General features: G+C 48.3%; 1 protein-coding gene across 7 annotated transcripts; it reads right to left on the reverse strand.

Moving 5' to 3' along the window:
- Positions 1–189: 189 nt before the first annotated feature.
- Positions 190–22,003, reverse strand: ZSCAN16 (zinc finger and SCAN domain containing 16). Of its 7 annotated transcripts, none has more exons than XR_004900739.1 (4): positions 13,089–13,187; positions 10,033–10,797; positions 5,972–6,095; positions 190–2,646 (listed from the first exon to the last, which is right to left on the reverse strand). XR_004900739.1 is itself a non-coding variant. In XM_028503492.2 (3 exons), exons 1-3 carry the CDS (start codon positions 7,327–7,329, stop codon positions 2,126–2,128), a joined length of 1,020 nt encoding a protein of 339 aa, XP_028359293.1. In that variant the 5' UTR covers positions 7,330–7,627; the 3' UTR covers positions 190–2,125. The 7 variants fall into 7 exon arrangements, 1 of the variants encoding a protein (XP_028359293.1); XR_004900738.1 differs by lacking the exons at positions 190–2,646; positions 5,972–6,095; positions 13,089–13,187 and adding exons at positions 14,336–14,500; positions 19,028–20,799; positions 21,029–22,003 and having other exon boundaries at positions 9,910–10,797; XR_004900736.1 differs by lacking the exons at positions 190–2,646; positions 5,972–6,095; positions 13,089–13,187 and adding exons at positions 14,336–14,500; positions 19,028–20,799; positions 20,933–22,003 and having other exon boundaries at positions 9,910–10,797.
- Positions 22,004–22,230: the final 227 nt, after the last annotated feature.

A 22,230-nucleotide genomic window follows, 5' to 3' on the forward strand; every position in this document is an offset into this window, starting at 1 on the left:
CCCTTCCTAGCAGTTGGCTCCTCACTCAGAACCAGCTCACCAGCCAGCATCCCTGTCAGCGTCCGCGGGCCGTCTCGACCAGTCACACCTGTCTGGTTAGTTCAGGAAAACTACCATCTTTAAGGGAGTCCTTGCCTCCCTTAAAAAATCCCTCCAAACGGACGGGAGAGCAACACGTATATTTTCGACACAACTATTAGAGTAACTGCCTTCCACATTCGGGGTTGTTTCAGATAAGGTCCAGCCCACCCAGGATGGCTCAGCTAGAACCCAGTGGTTCTGGTTAGTGTCTGACACACAAGCTCTTCTTTCCAACTGGTCGCACCCTCCCCTCCGTTTCCTGTGGGTTCTACAGGCCTGTGAAGACAGGGCCTGCTCTCGCCCGGCCATCCTTTAGCCTCGTGCCTCCCTTGGCTCACACCTGCTGTTATCCCAGGTGCCACTGGACTCTCCTCTCCTGCCTACATCCCCCCAAAGGTCCCTGGCCCCAGAGTTTTCTGTCCCCTGACTCCTATCATTGCCTCTCTGGTCACACCAGGTAATGGACACTAGGGAGGCACTTTGGAATCAACACCAACAGTAGCAGACACAAAACACACAATGCAAAAGCAAGTGCATAATTGTCTTTTAATGAGAAATTAGGTCACTCCCTGATCATGCTGGTGCTGGCTGTTCCTGGAACCCGTGGGTCCTAAGAGTTGGACACTGCTGCAAGTTTGAAAGTGCTGGGCCCATGGCCACAATTCCCATCATGTTACTCAGTTCAAGTCTATGAAGTGCTAACACATCTCACAGTACTGGTGTCCCAGGCTTCCCACTCTCCCATTGGTGCAGGTTACTTGATAGGGATGCTACCTTGTAATTATGCTCTTCATAGAGATGAGATAGTAACTTAAGATTTCAATTTAAATTGATTAGGCTGTTATACTTACTTTAATAATCACCTTCCTCCAATTAGAATAAACCCCCTTTTTATGGCCAAAAAGTGCCATTATTACTAAACTGTTTTCTTCTGGAGTGTATTTTATTTCCTGCTGCTACTGCAGCCTCCTCAGGTGTCTCTCTGGCTGCCTTCCTGAACTTAAGAGCTGGAAGTTATCTCACCTGTGGTTGACTGGGACAGCAGTGCCCTTTACTATTCAGTGATGAAAATGGTCTCAGTCTGTGCTGTCCAACATAGGTGCTGCTTGCTGCATGTGGCTACTGAGCACTGAAACGTGGTGATGTCACTAAGGAACTGAACTTCCCGTTCTTGTGTTCAGTGTGAATTTATACAACCACCTGTGGGACTGGCTACCACACTGAAGAGTGCAGCTCTAGACCAACTTCTCCCATGTGCCTCAGGTTACAGCAGCGGTTTCCAACCTTTTTCATCTGGAGGCACACATGAACAAAGTACTGAAACTCTGCAGCACACCAAAAATATATTTTTTGCTGATCTGACAAAAAATGGGTATAATTTTGATTCATTCATACCAGGCAGCTATTGTTGTGTTGGCTGTTGTCATTTTTTTATTTGACAATCTAAGGGAAATGAGGTCAGTGCCCCTAACTAAATACTCAGGTACTACTACATGTTTGAAAAATTCCTGTCGTACAGCAGTTGAAAATCACTGGTTTCTATTCAGAAGAGAAGTGACATGTCTGGAGTTATGGATCCTGAACACACTCATTACACCCCCTACCACCTGTGCCGGCAGCTCCTACTCCTCACTTACTGCTTTCCTTCCCATTTTGTCTTCTTTGGCCTGCTGACTGTTCTCATGGTTTCCTTTTTATCATTGGCAAAGAAAAAAATTGCATAAAATGATTATATCCCTTACTGAAGATAAAAAAAGAATAAATATTTAGGTATTTAGGCCATTATATCAACAATGAAAGTAAACAAATGGTATTGTTTTAGTTAGTAATTTCAAAAGCCATTTTCATCTATTTCAAGTAATTACACATCTGGTTGGCCGGTTCCACCACTGGTACATCATAGAAAAGAACTGAATGTCCTTGCGTGATTCTGTGATGCCACGGAAATTTTTAATGATGATTGAAGCTTTCACTACATTCAGGATACGCATAAGGTCTCTAATTAGACCTGAGCTGCTAAGGAACTGGTGTTACTGACCCATTCCTAGTAGAGTCTTTTTGCTGCATGGATTCTTTGATGTCTAATAAGGGCTGAACTTACCCGAAAAGGCCTCCCACACTCCTCACACTCGTAGGGTTTTTCACCTGTGTGGATTCTCTGATGCTGCACAAGACCTGAGCGCCCACTAAAATCTTTCCCGCATTCATCACATTTATAGGGCTTCACTCCAGTGTGCACTCGGTGATGTCCGACGAGATGTGAGCATTGGTTGAAGGCTTTCCCACATTCGTCACATTTATAGGGTTTTTCTCCAGTGTGAGTTCTCCTGTGCTTACTAAGGGCTGAGCTGTGACCAAAGCTTTTCCCACAGTCGTCACACTTGTAGTGTCTTCTTTCACCCTGTTGCCTCTCTAGCCTGCCCTCACTTTCGGAGGCATCTTTGGATTTGGGATGCTGAGGAACATCTTTGTTCACTCTGCTGTTTACCTTCCCGAGAAATTCCATATCCTTGGGCACATCTTCCTTCTGGGACAGCTCTTCATTCTCAGTCCTGGCTTTATCACCTGCAACAAACAGGCCCTATTTTAAGTTTGAGAAGAAAAGAACCTACGGGAGACAGAACATACAAGTGTTACAAATGATTTATTAAAAATTGATGCCCTGGCTGGCGTAGCTCAGTGGATTGAGCGCGGGCTGGGAACCAAAGTGTCCCAGGTTCAATTCCCAGTCAGGGTACATTCCTGGGTTTCAGGCCATGACCCCCAGCAACTGCACATTGATGTTTCTCTCTCTCCCTCTCCCTCTCTCTCTCTCTCTCTCTCTCCCCTCCCCATTCCCTCTCTAAAAATAAATAAATAAAATCTTTAAAAAAAAAAAAATTGAAAGCCACACAAATGAGGTATTTGGCACCATCAAAAGATTATGAAGATAAAGGGAAGGCAGCAAAAGGTCAGGCAGGAAGATAGCAGCAGGATACAGTATTTGGGAATAGATTAGGAAGAGAGGAAAAGACAAAAGTGTGGATCCAGGGGTCATCTGGCAAACCTGTGCAAAAGCAGAGTGGTAAATGTAAACAGGGACTACAGACACGCCCAGGATAAATAAGAGTATGGGAGGAACGTGGTGAGCAAGAACCATCAGAGGGAGAGGGAGAAGCAGGAAGGGACAGCAGGTGACCTTGTGCATGTGCTGGATTGAATCCTTTTTTCTGAGATCATCAGTCCTTACCTGTGTTCTGTCAGGAAAAGTGACTACGTCTGGCTGACTCTTCCCTTGGCTTCAGTGACACCCGCCTTCTGCTTTTCTATGTCTCCTACGTCCTTTACAGAATCCCCTTCCACCCTTACTTCACCGAGGTTCTTTCACTGCATTATATGTTCTTCCTGGTCAACCTTGGCTATACCCACGTGTTGTCATCTACCCAGATGACTCCTAAATCTCCACCTCCTCCTATGCCTTTCTCCCAGATTTAGAACATTAATTTAAACTATACTGCCTGCTGGATTTTACTTACTTAGATGTTTCACAGGCACTGCAAATTCACAATATAAAAACTGAATTCAGCCCTGACCAGTGTGGCTCTGTTGGCTGGAGTATTACCCTGTAAACCAAAAGGTCACAGGTTCAATACGTGGTCACAGCACACACCTGGGTTGCAGGTTCAGTCCCCAGTGGAGGCACATGTGAGAGGCAACTGATCAGTTTCTCTCTTGCATCACTGTTTCTCTCCTCTCTCACTCCCTTCCCTTCTCTCTAAAATTGATAAGCTTATTCTCTGGTGAGGATTAAAAAAGAAAAAGCACAAAAACCAAAAGCCTGAATTCATGCCAGCTCTTCTTCCCACATAGATACAGGCAGACCCTGGAGATACTGAGGTTTGGTTCCAGACCACCACCATGATGCAATGACTACAATCAAGCAAGTTGTAACCTTCTTGCAGGTGGAGGGTCATGCCTTCTATTTGTAAAAAACACATCTGTGACACGCAATACGCTAAACCCAATAAAACGAGGTCTGCCTGTACAGCCCCTTGTGACTTTTCTTTCTGAATGACACCATTATCTTCCAAGTTGCCCAGACGTGGACTGTACTAAAATACCACCCCCCCCATATCCAATCAGATTGTTCATTCTACAGTAAGTATTCTTGATTTCCCCCTTTTCTCTCCCCAGCCTTATTCCTGCTCTGGCAGACTACCCTGTATATTTGAGAGTGGTCTCCCCCTACTCCTGGTATGAACATCTTTTCTCTGTATTATACCTGTTATTTCACTTACAGACTTCGGAAAATAGAGAAGAAAACGATTTAATTATCTTGAAATATCCTTTGTCTACACTGACATATAGTGCTTCCAATCTTTTTCTATGTCATTTTTAAGAAATGGAATCACAGACAGTGGTTTTTGTGTCAACCACTTCTCTACGTAAAACACTGTAACAGACCTCCACCTGAAGGTTTGAAGTTTGTTTCCTCCACATGGTGCTCAGGAATCTTTACCAATGGCCTTCGATTTTCCCGCCCATAAAATTCTTCACATTAAAACCAAACTCAGAGCTGGTGCTTCTCTTAGGGTATGTGATGCTCTTCTGCTTCTTTCCCCTATGGTCCTCTCTGCCTGGAACGTCCCCCATCTCAGCTCACGTAAACACACTGATGCCTTGCAGGCCTGCTGTGGGGAGCTACCCGAAGAACTCAAGCATCTTATTCTCTTAGGTACCTCACAGAGCTGCTGCTCAACAAATATTCAGTGAAAAGAGGCATGAACAGAACAGGATCTCAACCTGACCTCTAAAGCCAACAATAGCCAACACTCTACATTAAAGCACTAACAAGCTCCTTTAGATTATACATGTGAATGAGATGCCCTTCAGATATCGGCCAGAAGTATCTTAGCCTAAAATAACTTTTCAGATGAGACAAACCACCAGGCAGGGACCCCAGAGAATGAGAGAGCCACACTGGGGAGATTTATAGAGGTGAGAATGGAGTCAGGGAGGCGTCATAGACACAAGTGTTTCCACAGAAGGCTGGGGCACTGGAAACAGAGTTTGGGTGAAATGGGTGCACTCTGTGTCCTTTTCAGTGCAGCCCGAGGATGCATGAGACACCCTCATTTTAATTAGGGAGCAACTTAGTGGGATGGGGAGCAAACCACAACCAAAACCCTGTCAGCCTGACGTGCGACACAAACCAACCAAACGCCTGCTTTGCTGACTGACTCTTGCTCTCTGCTCCACTTCCTCCAGTGTGGGGGTGTGTTATATGGATTGAACTGTGCTCCTACAATTCATGAATTGTAGTTTTCATCCCACTGGGGCTGCATTTGGAAAAAGGGTCTTTACACAAGTAATTAGGAGTAAAGGAGATCGTAAGGGTGGGGCCCTAACCCAGCAGGTACAAGAACAGAGAGAGACACCGGGTGTGGGTGGGCACAGTGAAGAGGCCATGTGGGGACAACAGGGGAGCCCTCAGCAGAAGAGCCCCTTGGTATTGGACTTCCCAGCCTCTGAAACTGTGAGAAAACAGAGTTCTGTTGTTTAAGCCCCCAGTCTGCAATATCTGTTCCAGCTGCCCTCACAGACTAACACAAGAGGTCATGCAAGTCCCCCTGCTCAAAATGGCAATGTAAGGTGATCTGGAGACAGGATCACCAGACACCAACAGGTATTAACTTAAGTATCATGCCCCACCTGTTAGGCCAAAGAACGTTTTTAAGTCTAATGAAAAACAAAAATATAATTTCCGTAGGGGGGAAGGGTAGAAGGGGGATGACCTCTCCCATAGGGAGGTAGAGGACAAGGAGGGAAAGCTGGAGGAGAAAGTGACAGCGAACAGGCTCCTCTAATGAAGGAGGTGCCTCTTCCCTCATACATGAAAGCTGCTCCTTACCACTTGCCTGGGGTTCCTGCTGGGTCTTCTTGGGGAGGAGCTGGGCAGCCAGTGACTCATGTGGCCTCCCCGAGGGGGCCAACTTGTCTAGGAGTGTGTCCTGTCTTTCTGACTGGGCTCGGACCTGGGAACAAGGAAGCATGATTGGGCTCATAAGGTAGATTTTCCTAGAAGAAATGAAGAACTCCAGAGAAAAGATCAAAATGAGCATCTGCCAGGGACCGTTGACATAGAAAAAAGGACCAATTCTTGTTAAGCTGCAAATGGCAATCATGACCAAAAATGGAGAGAACCCTAGAGGCTAATCACCATCATTCTGGACACTGAGAGTGACATTCAGTGTATCTTTTCACAGGGATGTGCTGATGCCCAGGATTGCAGTCCTGCTCCTCCAAATGGAGACCAACTCCCACCACCTTGGCGTTTCTATGGTCACTGATGACCAGTGCGACAGCCACCAGCACCATGTGGTTACTGAGCACTTCAAACAGGGCAAGAAAGAACTGAGATCTGCAAAGTGTGAAATACATGCCAAATATTGAACATAATACAAAAAAGGTAAAATACCTCAATTTTATATTGATTACATATTTTAGGTTACACAAAACATACTATTTAATTTTACTTGTTTTTATTTAAATGGGGCTCGCATTTTATTTTTGTTGGACAGTGGTGTTCTGTAATATCCTTGACATCCACTAACCCCAAACTGAGTACTCCTCTGGGAAGCGAGATTTCTTATTACAAGGTAGCCCGTCCTATACGTGTGGATGTTAGAAAAATTCTGTTTTCTTGATACGCGTTTGCCTTCCTCTAACTTCTCACTGCCAGGTTCAGTCTGACGTCGCTTTACTGTGCCCTGTCCCCCAGCCTGTTGTTCTCCAGGGTCGCACGGTAAGTAACTGTTCTTCCAGATACTTTTTCTTGGCTGCTCCACAAGCCCTGCCGACACCGCCCCTCACAGCCACGACGCCCCTTCCCACCTGCTCCGGAGGTTCATCGAGCTCCCTCTCCAGATCTTCCAACGCAGCCACCGCCTCTTCCCCGGTCTCAGGGTGCTGCGCCTGCACCCACGCTTGCAGGTCTGCAGGCAGAATGCTCAGGAACTGCTCCAATACCAGCAGGTCTAGAATCTGCTCCTTCGTGTGGCGTTCCGGCCGCAGCCACAGCCGGCAAAGCACGCAGAGCCGGGCCAGAGCCTCCCGGGGCCCCGGGGCGTCCCGGTAGCAGAGCGCCCTGAAGAGCTGCCGACAGAGCTCCCGCCTGTGCGGCCCGGTGTAGCCCCAGCCTCCGCAGTGCTCTCCTTCTTCCACCGCTGCTGGGCCTCGCTGTCCCCCAGGGGCCAGGGCTGTGGCCATTCTGTGCTGACCCTCAGATCAGTCCTCTACTTGGGATCGATTCGAGGAGAACCTTGTAATCTCGTCTCAGAGAAATAACGAGAGGCTGGGAACCCAAAAGCACCGGGGCTGACGCGAGGACAGTCTAACTCAGCACCAGTCAGACCGCCCGTCCCGCCTGGTCTGGCGAACTCTCAGGGGCGCCCGTGAAACCGACACCCGGCTCACACCCGGCTCAGCGGGTAGGTTCGTGCTGACCCGGGACCGCTCGCGGCCGCGGTCCTCTCTGGGAGGTCGCGCGGGCGCTCCCCCAGCCCAGTCCCTAACCAGGCCCAGGACCTGTCCCCCTGCTCCCCGCCGGGGCCCCAACACCGTCCGGCCCCCAACACCTTCCCCAACACCTTCCGGCACAGAAGGGAACCAGCGACAGAGTGCCCTAGGTGGGCGGGGATAAAGGGCGCCCCCCCAAACACCAATCGGCACTTCCGGTCACTCTAGGAAGCCCGTCTCAGTGGCCGCAGCGCCTCCCCGTGGCCGCAGCCCCCTACGCGGAGGACCCAGCCGAGGTCGACTGACTGGAGCATGGGGCCCGCGAGCCCGGCTTTAAAAATCTTTCCCCCTCTCAAGGTCTTTCCAGTTTATTCAGTTAAAAAGCAGTATGAATAAGGACAGCATTCACAAAGTTCAATATTTAAAAAGAGTAAGTGTCCCCTAGTACTTGGTTTCGACCAGTTTTTCATAACGCGGATCATCCTGTCTTCTACACAAACAACAGCATTTCTGCTCCTTTCCCCCTCTTACCGATTGCTTTGGGGGATTGTACATAAAAGACATCCTCGGTCTTGCTCTTTTTTTTTTTTTTAAACAACATAACATTCAATCGTATGGGCCACAAATTTTGATAATTACCCCGTTGGTGTTCATATAGGTTGTTCCAATCTTTGCCTTTTCAGATGCAGGCACAGTTAGTGTCTCTGAGCAACACGTTTCTTATATTCAACGGCCAACCCCCCCCCCGCACACATTCCAGAAACAGAATTACCGAGCAGAGTACCCGCATCTGTGCTTTCAGGGCCAAGTTACCAAACATTGAACCCACTACGATGTCACTTACACACTTGTCAACACATTACATTTTAACTTTTGCCAATCTGATGGGTGAGCAATGCTTAATTTGCCTTTCTCACACAAATATTTATCATTCACCTACTATGCCAGGCACTGTTCTGGAAGCTGGAGGTACACGTTAAAGCAAAACAAAGCTCTTGCCTTCATGGGATTTGTGTGTAACAGACAAACATGGAGGCAAGCAATAAAGGAAAACAGAGTGTACTAGATGGCAGGTGTCAGTGCTAAGGAGAAAAATAAAAGAAATATGGGGTCTGCAATTGGAAATGGAGGGGGGCACTGAGGCATTTGGAGGGCAGGTGTTTCAGGGAGAAAGACAGTGAATGCAAAGGCCCGAGTGGAGTGTTTGAAACACTGTAGGAACATGGATGCGTCTGGAGCTGTGGGAGCAAAAAGACGGAGGGGAGATACAAGGGCCTTGGATGAGTACGAGGTCACTGTTTTTTACTCCAAGATGGAAAGCCATTTGGATTTTCTAAGCAGAGGAGTAACATGACCAGACCTAGGTACTGAACAGGTTTTTCTGGCTGCTGTGTCAAGAATAAGCTCACGAGTGAAGGGTCTGGGCAAGGGCAGAGGTGAGAGGCAAACTGGGAGGATACTGCTACCTTGCAGTGGGGTGGACCTGCCTAAGTGTGACACAAAACCCTAAGGACATAACCGGAAAGCCACGGAGGAAAAACTAGGTACAACTGGTGATGCAAAAATTTAGAAATTTTGTATGAAGAGAATAAAAGTTATAATATAAGCTCAGAGTAAAACATGTCACAGATCTAAACACAGGGCTGATCTTCCTAATATGCTAGTACCTCTTATTAAGAAATAAGAAAAACAAGACCCTGGCTGGTGTAGCTCAGTGGATTGAGTGCAGGCTTGTGAACCAAAGCATCGTCAGTTTGATTCCCAGTCAGGGCACATGCCTGGGTTGCAGGTCATATCCCCAGTATGGGGTGTGCTAGAGGCAACCATACATTAATGTTTCACTCCCTCTCTTTCCCCCTCCCTTCCCCATCTCTCTAAAATAAATAAAATCTTTAAAAAAAGATATAAGAAATATACGACTAAGCCGATAGAAACATCACAAAGGATTTAAGTAAGCAATTACTTATAGAACACAAATATTATTAGACAAAAATGGTGCACACTATTTTTGTAAGGGAACCTGGAAAGTCAGATTATATGTGAAATACGCTGATTCTTAAAGAGTTGCTATAATTTTCTTTTAGAAACAAAACAAAACAAACCTATGTGGGGCACGACTGCCATCTCTGGTCCAAGATGTGCGCGGCCCTGGGAATCAGCAGTCCACTCACTCCCCTTCCCCCTCGGCACCCCCCACCCTCCGCACACCGTAATTTGTTCCAGTGTCATAAAACAGTTTTTGTGTTTCACCATGTTTTTACTGTTACTAAGTGATAGGCTAATATATTTCATCATTAACCAACAATTCATGGTTTGTATTTTTTTTCAAAATAGTTTATATATTAACTCTAAATTCACATTTTGGAGATTACTCCTCCAACTGCAAGAAAAGTAGGAAGGGGGAAAGGGACGGAGAAGAGGAAGGTAAACACTTCAATTACGTGAGCTACTTACTTCTGAGCAATTTCACAAAATGACCACCAGCCAGTCCAGCAGGTCACATGCCTGGAAGCTGTGTTTACATGACTCTGGGGTACATAGCAGGGGGCTCAGAGCTGTTACCATCAGGTCTGTAGCCTGCGACTTGGTGTCCCCAGGAACCAGTGCCAGGAGCAGCTCTGCCCACGTCACCAGGGCCCCTCCCCCACAAGGACTCTTCGGTTCCCAGATGTGTGATGTGCGCAGTGACTGGAGGCCAACCCGCCATCAGCACACCGATGGGGCCCCTCACGCTGCGGGTCCTCCGAGGGTGGAGGAGGCCTCAGTTCAGGCCAAAGCATTTTCCGTAGTGGTTGCTCCATGTGGCCTGTCCTGGTGCAGGTCACCTGATGCCGACTGAGGCTGAGCTGTGAGGAAAAGCTCCGCCATACTTGCCCCAGAACGGCTTCCCTCCAGGGCAGGTCCCGGATGCCAGCGAGGTGGGCTCCCAATGGAAGTTTTGCCACAGAGGCTGCAGGAACAGGGTCTCTCCAGGGTGAATTCTCAGGTCCAGTGAGGCTTGAGTTCTGAGCAAGTCTTTTCCCACATTCATCACACTTAGATCTTCTCTCCCTCGAAGTGTTTCTCTGATGTCTTTCTGTCTACCCTTTGAGGCCTAGGGTGTCCCCACATCCAGGAACCTCTCTGCTGGTTCAGCCACATAACTTTTCTTGGGATTCCACATCTACATAAGATGCTGCTTTTGAATCAATTGTTCTTTTTCAATTCTGATCCCATCATCTGAAATGAAAAGCACAGCATTCGAACATCACTGAAATACACAGGAGATAACATTATCACAGTGCCATAGTGTGCCGTACCCCGTCAACCTATAATGCACGTACTAGAGGCACATGGCTCATGTACATCAACAAAACGGTCTGACGACATTTGAGGAGGACACTGGAAGATGGCAAAACAAGAGGACTAGGGGACGAGATGCCAGAAAAGGGTGAAGAAAAGTCAGGAACAAGAGTGACCCGATGAACAAGCACAGCACAGAAGAGAATCAAAGGCCCAAGAATGGGTCTGGCAGGGAGGCCAGTCGTCCAGCAGACAGAGATGGCAGAACAGACTGTGGGAGGATGCAGGTGACAGTGCAGGGACGTGGGGACAGACAAACATCACAACTGTTCTTGCAAAGGAGACACCAGGAACCTGTCAGCCTGAAGTCACACTGTAGGTCATTCAAGACTCACCAGAGAAGGTCCTTCACCAGACCTGACATGCTCACCTCTCCTGACCCCAGAATTCCTCTGCCTCTGCTTCCTGTGAGGGTCCTCTGGGCAGAGTTCCAACACCCCAGGCCAGACTCACGGCCAATTCCTCAATGGTTTGTGGTTTCCGGGGGGAAAAAAAAAAGTGAGATTGCTCCACTCAAGAATATTTCCCCTGAAGTAACCCCACTTTAGGACTCAGAGTGAAAGGCAAATTTGTAACTTTGCAGGGATAGCGCAGGGAAAAGCAGTATGCTTTGTGTCAATTACAGATATTAAAAGAAGAAACTGAGAAAAAGATGACCATCTGGATGACTGATGAATGAGGGCACAGTAGAGTCAGACCTAATCTGGGCAGAGCAGCCAGGGACTCCAGTCAGAGAGTGTCATGACAGACGGAGTGCACGGGGTCCATGAAGGATGGAGACCAGATGCAAGGTCAAAAAGGAACGTTGTCGAGGGCAGAGGAGCCGTGTGTCTCTGTGGATTATGTGTCCTCCTGCAAAGCAAAGGGTTGCCAATTTCCCAGTCAGGGCACAGGCCTGGGTTGTGGGTTCAGCCCCCCGTTGGGGAAACTGATCAATGTTTCTCTCCCTCTCTTTCTCCTCTCTCTAAAAATAAATAAATAAAATGTTCAAAAAAAGAAAAAAGAAAGGAGGGCAAGTTCTTGAAACAAGCATGATTATTTACAACTTTTACCTTCTATGGCAAGACTTCCCTGGCACAGTAAAGTTATGGTGACAAGGACTGGAACAGCAGTGTCATATTTAGTGAAGACAAATGATGTACATGGTTTCAATTTTCCAATAATAGCAGACATACTATTAGGAGGACCACTGCTTTAAGGAAACGTGGATTACCCACATATCAGCATGGGCTGTGGTTAAAGACCCAACTGAAATCCTGTCATGTTCTCTTACATGACGTGGGTTAACCTCTCTAAACTTTTATTTCCCCTGTAAAAAAATCTTAGAATTTCCCTTAAAGGTACAGAACAGTTCTATACTCTTTACCTATAATCGTAGTACAATTACAAAAACAAGAAAATAGTGCTACAATGTGACTAACTAAACCCCAGGCCTTATTATATAGAGTGCTTTTAGAATAACTACGGAAAGCATTAAATTCCATGCCCGGTACTTAGTAGAACCCAGTAAAGGGCTGCAGCTGCTCTTGTGACCCGGCGTCCTAGCGCTGGCCGCTCGGTTTCTGGGCACAGAAATTCGGAGAGTGCAAGGGCGCCGCCTAGTGTTCTCCCTGCACTTGCTTCCACCAGGCATCTTTCAAACACACCTTCAACCTCCCCAGCCCTTGGAGAAAGGCTCTTTCAGGAACCAGTCACGAAAAGAACACGAGGCAGCTATTAAATGTTGCTTTCCACTAGTTTAGATCTTATAAACAATAAGATAATATAGAGAGTTAATCGGCCAGCGTACAACACCTTCTCCATTTATCCTGAACGCAAACCGAACTGGCACATCATCGAAGAGAACCACAAGCGCCGGCCTTCGGTCGTCCGTGTGCTGTAAGCCACACGGACCTGACAGACCACGAAGCACGTGGGAATTGGCACGGCGCTTCCAACGCGGGTTTAACAAGGAGGCGGCTCTTGCACCTGCGGCACTATGAGTCCCAGGCCACCGCGCCCCGCTCTTTCCGCCAGTCTTACCCGGGCCAGTGAGACGGCGGCCGGACCCTAACCAGCCCCTCTCCACGCCAACACCGCGGAAGTTTAGTAGAAAGTGCGACCGCCAACCGGCTCGGCTTAAGTGCAACCCCAAAGCCCACCTTCAAAAAGCATAACGCGGGCCCAACCTGGAAGAAGTGCACTGATGATTCCAATCCAGATAAATTTCTTACATAAACCCCCGAACCCAAGCCCGCAGAAAGCTTCACGTAAATTGGATCCGAAGGAGTGCACCCGATAATCCGGTCCGGAGGAAGTGCTCACGCAAATCGGGCCGCAGAAAGTACACTCATGAAACCAGTCCTAAGGAAGTGCTCTGTAAATTCGGACCGGACTCAGCTCCGCCAAAGTGCACCGGCGAACTCGCTTGGTTCTGCCCCTCACTTCCCTACCAGCCCGGCCCTCTCCCGTTCCTCGCGCCTCCTGGCTGCCACTCAGCCAATCGCATGGAGGGGGGCCTGCCGGACCAGCGCTGAGTGGGCTGCGTACCTGAGTGCTGTCTTGCGGGCAGAGGAGAGAAAGGGGACCATGTTCGTTCTGCCCCAGTTGTCAGCTGTGGGTCAGCGCTGGAGGCCGGCACTTTCAAAGTGGGGACGGCCGAGGGAACCGGCTCTCCCTATCCCCAGGGCTAGTGTTTCACGTCCTCTGAATTGTTAAAGTGACCTCAGTGTCTTTGGAGACGTTTGACTTTAGTTTACTAAGTCTACTCGAGCACATTATAAAAGAAAGAACCCAGGAATACGCAGGGGTGTGATCAGGTCCAGACTTGGCCACCAGCTGGCCGTGGTCCTGACCCAACCGGACCACCGGGTCCCGCGATATGGAGAGCAGGCTGGTGGCGGGGGCGATGCTCAAGAGTATTTGGGAAAAGCCTGGCCAGATGCTCGGAATGACAGCTGTTTTACTGTGGCTGGGGCTCAGCGGGAACACAAGGCAGGAATCAGAGGAAAGTGTTAAGAGATGGGTCTTGGCCTGAGGAGCCCACAGTACGCCCGGGGAAACGCTATCTGACGCTTAGAAGCTTCTGATATGGATTTGGGCAAAAGCAGGACATCCTGCTAAAGGTGTTAAACTACAAAACCTTTTTATCCCCCACCCCGCCGGCTCTCTCTTGATTTGTTGTCATGTTTTTGTTATTTAACTTCATTTAAAGGAAAATTAAATTTTAAATGATCACTATGAATTTTACTATTGGCAAAGATATTGTGCAATGCCAGTTTAAATGCAAATATAAAAGCATTTAAATTGCACGTGGAATCATCCAATTACAATTCATACCTGAGCCTCCCACACAGAGGTGGGCAAAAGTAGGTTTACAGTTCCAACACAAATAATAAAATTATTATATAGGAATACTAGACTTTCTCGTACTCACAACTGGAATGCTATGTTTGCCCATCCGGAATATTCACTGGAAACGCTGTAAAACTGACTAGTTGCCCTTGACAGACACACATTCTACCTGATGAGCAAAGACTGAGAGGACAGGGAAGAGAGGTCAGCTCTCCTTCACCTGCGCTGCCATTTTGGGTGAAGCTGCCTAATACAGGGAAGTGACACGAATAAGAAGGAATATTGTTGGGCGCCTTGGCTGTTCCTGTTTCTTAGATGCTGGCATTTGCCAACTTTCTGCCTTACAAGCAAGCCCTGGTTGCAGCAGAAAGTATGGTCTCACCTGGCTATCAGCAACTGACTGACTCAGATGCAGATGTAACCTGCTCACCTTGTGTGTGTGGCGGTGCAAAAAATTCCCTTCTTTCCTTCTGGGTTCTTTGGTATAATAATCAAGTTTACATAAGACAGATTAATAGGAGAAAAACAATTTTAGTTTTGTGCATACAAAAGCACCAAAAAATAGAAGACCCAAAGTCAGTCAAGCAATTGAGTCTTGTCTGCCGTCCTTAGCTAAGGAACCAGAAGGGGGCCTGGTGCCAACCAGGAGGAGGGCAGTTCTCAGGACAGCCCAGAGCTGGTGATCAGGAGGTTGCCCTGAGGTCATTCAGATCAGAATTGACTCTGTTCATGGCTCTCTCTCTGGGATGGGCCCACTATTTACATTCTTTCAGGCAGTTACGGGAAAGGTAAGTTTTTCCTGAGTCTGCTGGGTCTTGACTGCCTTCAGCTCAAAATAATTCACACATCAACCTGGACGCATCTGGGTGGCCTCCTCTGCTCCCCTTCATACTCTGGGCCTGAGTCCTGGCGACTACTCACGGGCCACTGATACTCAATGCTCAACACAAATGGGGGCAGGAAGTGCAGCTGTGTCCTCTGCTCAGGCATGTGCTCCACTGTCCTACTTAACTCACTTACAAAACACAAGGTTAGGGATAGAATTAAGGATTTCAAGGCTGGGACAACAGAGCATTAAACAAAGCTCAGGACCTTCCAACCACAGGACCTGGAGCACTCAGGGCTGAGTTGGCAGCACAGGCAGGTCACCACCTTTGAGCGAGACCAGCACACAGGACTCACTTGGGACCTACAAGGAAGACAACTGTGGAGAAGCCCCAGACCAAGAGGTAATGTCAGGAAAATCTCATCCAAAACTCACCTCTTATCAAGCATAGGCTGACCTACTTATTAGTCACAGGAGAAACCACACTGGAGAAAAACCTTACAATTGCGATGAGTGCGGGAAAGTCTTTATTCAGCACCCACCCTTCTGGAGATGGGAGAACCCATCTGTGGAGACTTGTACACTGTAGTAAGTGTGAGACCTCACGTTGTTGCTCACTTAAAAATCCCAGCTGGAGTGAAGAATGTGAGAAAGCTTCTAATGGAAGCTCTGGCCTTGTCCAGCATGAGAATCCAGAGGAGAGAAACTCCACGTGGGTGGTGAGTGTGGTTCAGCTCAGTGCAGGCACCAGGCTACCCACATGGCTCTACACTGAGGCAATGCCACTAGGAATTGCTGTAGGAAGGAACATGAGAAAAGCTTCTAGGTCTTTTCCTCGTGACATGGAAACTTTTCCAATGTTAAACCCCATTATGGAGATGATCCTTTAGAACCGCCTCTTGTAGCCGAACACTCTGCAGCTGCCAGACACCTACTGGTAAAGGTTTAACCCTGTCTCCAGATGACTATCTGTAGCTTTGGCAAATCCTGCTTTTCACCTCATAACCTTGTACCTGCTGATGAGTTATTGAACTCCTTTATATCCACAATTTTCTCCAATACAATGACAATAACTGCTCTAGTATTTACCAAAGATATTATAGGATAAAGGCAACATGTGCAAGGCATTTTGAATATATGCATTTCTGTGCTGGCATAAAGTGTCAGGCCCTTTATTTTTAGTGCCAATTCCTTCCACACTTGTCAGTAGCTAGAGAACCTGTAGCTGTCAAGAAGCCCTATAATACCCCCCTGCCCCCACACACTGTGGGCTCTCATTTTGCAAGAAGGTCCTTATCTTCACTCTCTCCCCTGCTAGACTGACCTACTTATTAGCCTCCCCCAATGCTGCTCTTCGGTTCGACTCTGGGGTCAGTGGAAGCAGAGGCACAGCCCCAGCCCCACAGGGAGCACACAGAGGTCAAGACCACATGCAGGACAGCACGTCAGAGAACCAGAGGGAGAAAAGAGCCATCTCATCTTGCCCAGTCTTTATTCTGTACTCAGTGTTTCCCACACTTTGCTCTTTCCTCAGTGTTCTGTATGAATTGAAGCCCCTCACATTAACAGCCTCTCCCTCTTGTGAATTTTCTGATGCTGACTGAGACGTGAGCTCTGACCGAAGGCCCTCCCATACTCACCGCACTCGTAGGGCTTCTCTCTGGTATGGATTCTCTGTTGCAGGATGAGGTGTGAGTTCAGGCTGAAAGCCCTCCCACATTCTTTGCTGGTGTCTAAGGAGATCTAAGCTCCCTCCAAAGCCTTTTCCACACTTAACTATACTCATAGGGTCTCTCTCCAGTGTGGAGACTCTGGTGTCTGGTGAGCTTGGAGTTGTGTCTGAAGGCCTTCTCACACTCACTACACTGATGGGTTTTCTCTCCACTGAAAACTGCTGCTTGTTTGATGAGGTGCGGGTGCTTGAGAGATTTTCCATGTTGGGAAATTTTTCTCCAGCATAAATTCTTTGATGCTTAATAAAACCTGAATTCTACTTGAGACTGTGGTCACAGGTGCTGTGTTTGCAAGGTTTCTGATGTGTAAATTCACTTGAGTTCAGGTTTATGCTTCGGGAACACCCATCCTGGCTTCTCATTTCACCCGAAAGTACATTTTTGTGGGTGAAGATTTTGCCAACACCTCCATCCTAAGCAGATGATGGTCTCTGAGACTCCTCAGGCTCGTTTTCCTGCTGCCTCTTCATCCGGCCTGCACACTCAGAGGTGTCTTCGGGCTCAGCAGGCTCCTCTGGTATGAATCCTGAATGTCTTTCTGAGATAATTCTCTGTGGTTCCATTTCTCATGAACGTCCAGATTTGGCACAGACCCACTGTTTCCACCCACATTATCTAAAATGGTAGTAATAACAATAAAAGAGGTAAGAACCTGTCTGCTGAGCTGGAAGAAAAGACACTGTTCAGATACACTTGACAGTTACATGTTGGTACTGCATGTGGCACCCTGAAAACGTGGCCTTTGAAATGAGAGGCATGAGGGACACACAAGAAAAACTGGTAAAAGCGGGTCATGTGTGCAGTGCAGATAGACACCTGGGAAGGCACAGATAAAACAGGATCATCATCAGCAAGAACGGGGTGGGGGAGACAAAGAACCAACACTGCGTGTGATGGAGGGATCTCAGGGGACTCTGGGTCTGTGACACAGGTTGAGGGTTAGGCTCGGAGGGAGAAAGGGGGCACCACCACAGAGAAAGCAGATGAGACACAGATGCAGGAGAAAACTGAAGCTGTAAATGGCTCTGGGGTGCGGTGTGTGGAGCAGAAAACATCCAGCCACCTCCTCCTCCTCCTTCCACTGTAATCAGGTTCTCTCGGCACTTTCTGCTAAATGTCCCTTTTCTCTACATTTCTGCCACCATCACCACTTCCTATGTAGGTGACTGTTTTGACTGAACTATTCCTCCTAAATTCCATGACCAGACAGTCATTAAACCCTGTCACCCTCTGACACCCTGCCATGAACCTATAATCTCTTTTCTTCCACAACTGAAGCCACTGATGGGCCGGTACTCACAATTCCTGCCTGCCAGCTCATGACTCTATATGGTGGTAGAACCAGCAGACCCTCTTTGTTTTGGGGTTTCTTTCTCTGGAACGAGCTAGGGCAGGAAAGGGGCTTAGGCAGCCCTGGTCTAGGGTGCGGGAAGGTCCAATCTTAGATGGCAGGGATGGAAATGGTTCCAGAACAAACCAGAAAGTAGAATCTGGGTATTGAAGAAAAATTACTGCAATTTATTCTTGACTTTATTTGGGGGCCTCTCATACCTAAAGTGATATCAAGACGAATAACTTTTAAACAGATGAGTTTTAGAACAGCAATGAGCATCCTGTGGAAGAGTCACATGACTAGCTCTCCATAAAAACACGAGAAAGCTTTGTCAGATCAAAAGTACAATAACCCCTGGCTAGGGTGGTTCAGTGGCTTGCGTGCTGGCTGGCCTGCGAGCCAAAGGGGACACCTGAGAAGCAACTACACACTGATGTTGCCTCCCTTTCCCTCTCTCTAAAAATAAGTAAATAAAATCTTTTTTAAAAAGTACAATAAAATACACAATATGGATCTTGTTCAGAATTACGTTCCATTGTGTCATCACACATCTGCCTCTCTTCTCTATTAACATGTTTTGATTCTTGATGTTTCTTCCTCTTTGTCGTCTCTCATCCCCTGACATTCTCTCGACTCATTCATTTTTCTTTCCTTTAATTTGTTCATAGATGAAAAATGCCCCATGTTCTGGAAATATGCTGGATACAGAACCAATGGAAAACTGTGACTATCTCGGATAAGAAGGAAAATTCTCTCTCTTCTAAGTGGGCCAGCAACACATAGGAAAACGCTCTCTAGTTCTCACTGGGTAACAAGCAAAGGACCACCAACAGTTGCTAGGACAGTCTGAGAAGGGAGAGTCATTGGCCCAGTGCCCCTTACCGCAGGCCAACCCAAGACAGGGCTCTGAAGAACCACGCGGGTCCCTGGTCTCCACTGGCTGGATCTGGACAGTAAGCGCTGGTTCAGGAGGCACCACCTTTCTTCTGAATATTTCTTGCCCACATTCAGGGCTAGAACCTGAGGAAAATAAAGTATACCTGGGCTAGGAGTGAGTCCCTGTTGGAATGAAACATCTCCCCCAAAGAGAGCCTCTTGTGGAAACACAAACCCGAGAAAGGATAACTGAGTCTGACTCAGTTGTAAGGTGTGGTATAGCACAAACCAGAGAGCAAAGGAGACATAAATGCACCCTGAACTATGAGCCTCTCCAAGTCTCCCTTCGCCAGTGCCATCCACTGTGGAGGACTTAGCTTGCCGTCCCCTCCGCACCTGGAGCGCCACTTCCCCGCTGCCTCTCTCCGTGTCCTCCAGCACAGTCACGGCTTCCTCACTGCTCTGTGGGCGCAGCTCCTGCACCCAGGCACACAGCCCCGAGGGCAGGATGCGCAGGAACTGCTAGAGCACCAGCAGCTCCAGCATCTGCTCCTTGCTGTGCATCTTGGGCTGCAGCCACAGCCGACAGAGCTCGCAGAGCCTACGCAGTGTGTGGCGGGGCCCAGGTGCGTCCCAGTAGCTGAACTGCCTGGAGAGCTGTCGGCACAGCTCCTTAATCACTTCTCTGCAAGCTGGCATCGTCGCTCCAGACAAAATCTTCCTCCTCCCCCTTCATGCTCAGAGGCCCTTCAACCTCCTTATGGCTCTGGGCAGCAGCTTTCTTTGATTCTGTCCTCGTCTCACGATAGAATCAGAAAACCCACTTCTGCTTTATGAAGGTCTTATTTAGTTTCAAGTACTCTCCTGGGGGGGGGGGGGTAAAAAAACTTATTATTACTGTCTAGGAAGATGAAAGATCACATTATGGAAACAGTCATTTTCTATTGCACAACAATGCACTGGGCATTTACTACGTGTAAAAAAGCACCTAAATACCTGCTTTGTGAGTGCAACTGTTACATAATTTCTACCTCAAAGCACCTTAAAATTTAAAATGAAAAACAAGATAACTTAGGGAGCATTTGAGATCTTACTCCCAGCCTATATCATAAGTTTGGCTCAAATACAGTTATAAAAACTAAAAAAAAATCCCCAAGATAACTTAAACAAGAAATGTTAAATATAAATACAAGGCGATATTAAATGTCAACATGCCACATGCGGTTAAATCATTTCTAAGTTGCACAGAAAATAAGGACCAGAGGAAAATGACCAAAGTGCTACATGGGGTTGGAGACAGAAAGGGCACAAGAGGGTGCATTGGTCAGGGGAAGCTACTTAAAAACTGACTGAAGAACGGATGGGGCTTGAGTAGGAAGTGGGAGACACAGGAAATTACAAGCAATGAAGGACAGAAACAACTGTTAATGGTAGGGACAAAAGTGGGAAAGCAACGGATGAGCAGGTTTGTACAAGGAGATCACAGAGGCCCTGCCCTGAAAGCCTCAGATGTCACAGCCTGTTTCAGACTTTGTCTTTCAGGAACCAGTAAAAGCTTCAGGCAGCATGACTTCAGATACTTTTGTGCCAACAGGCCCTTCTCTGCCTTCCCAGTTTCACTGCTCAGTGCAGGTCTTGGACACTGGGGCCACTCATCTCACCAATGAAACAAAATATCATAAACCAGCAACATCGAATTCGCATGTGTTGTGTGAGTCTAGTTATTAAATGTCAGTTCCCTCAGACTTGTGGGCATGTGCGAATGGTCTGTCTGGTTTCTGAACTGAAAAACGGAATGACAGGAATTTAAAGAAGCCTGGAGTACAACAGGGAAATGCAAACATCAATCCTTTAGGTCTGTCTACGAAACATTCCATCAAGTTGGCCACTGACTGTTGCACTGACACGCACTTTATTAACAATTTTAACACAAGCCAAGCACTGGGCTGGGACAGGTGCTGCAGGGGCTCCCGAGGACGTCTGGGTTTAGTTAGAGCTAATCCTCACGTGGGAACTTTGTCAGAAGCAGGTTGCCGGCCCTGCTCCGGAGATGTCGACGGGATTGTCATGGGGTGCGCCTGGAAAACTTGTATTCTGATGTACGGGTATAAGGAATTAGAAAAATAGCATTTAAGTTTGAAAGAAACTTACAAAGATTTTGGAAAGAAATGACATAAAACACTCATGGATATAAAACATTTAAAGAGCAAGACACTCCACGCCACACACTGGAAATGCTTGCTAAACGCTGAAAGCTGAGAGACTAAACACGCCGCACGGTGGAGCTGCTGCATATCCTAACGGGTGTGAGGTGGAGAGGAATGCGTGTGTCGGCGTACTCGTCATAGCAGATATTTCCTGCAGCTGGGGGAGCTTAAACTGGACGCTAAAGGGTGAGAAAGATGCAGAAAGGCAAAAGGGGAGGGGCCGGAGCGGCCTGTGGGGGCCATCAGGTGGAGGACCACGAACCCACCGGGTCTGATGGGGTCACTACGGCGCAAGTTCCTACGAAAGGGCGGCGACTCCTCCCAGGAGAAGTGGGCGCCGGGGGCGGACCGGGGCAGACACCGCCCCATCGGTCTACCCAGAACAGGTCGCCCCTCGCCTCGGACACCCCAGACCGCGCCGGCTGGACAGCCCGCCACGACGCACCACACCCCTCGCGGCGACGTAGGCAGGGCGGGTAACTATGGAAACCACACGCTCCTCTCCAAAGGGGCGGGTGCGAAGGCCCTCCGGACGCCGAAACCAGTTCCACCTTGCCTCGGGACGCCTCTGGATTCCGGGGCCAGGGCGCCGCAGGGCTGCCGCGGCACCGAAGGGAACATGGCGGGGACTGGGTGTTTGCAGGGGACAAACGGCCGGACACCCGGGCTCGGAAGCCAGACTCACCTCTCCCACGAGGTTAATTCCAATCGGCCACTTCCGGTGGAAGACGGTACGGCGCCACCTGCCGCGTTTCCGTCCCTGGACTCTTTGGAGTCTGCGCAGAAGATGCGCCAGCCTTGGTCTTTGATTCCCAGAAGCCTCCTCGGCGCTCGGACTCCATTTCCCAGGAGTCTTGGCCTCTGTCCTGAGGACCTCAGAGTTTGAAGGCGGCGGAATCTCACTTACGTTCTGGGTCTGGGGCGGGCGCAGCGGGGTCCTGGACTTCGTCCTGTGGCGGGTAGTGCAAGCCCGCGAGGCAGGCACTCAGCTTTTGCAAAGCC

The sequence above is a fragment of the Phyllostomus discolor genome, chromosome 14, assembly GCF_004126475.2.
Source record: "Phyllostomus discolor isolate MPI-MPIP mPhyDis1 chromosome 14, mPhyDis1.pri.v3, whole genome shotgun sequence".
NCBI lineage: Eukaryota > Metazoa > Chordata > Mammalia > Chiroptera > Phyllostomidae > Phyllostomus > Phyllostomus discolor.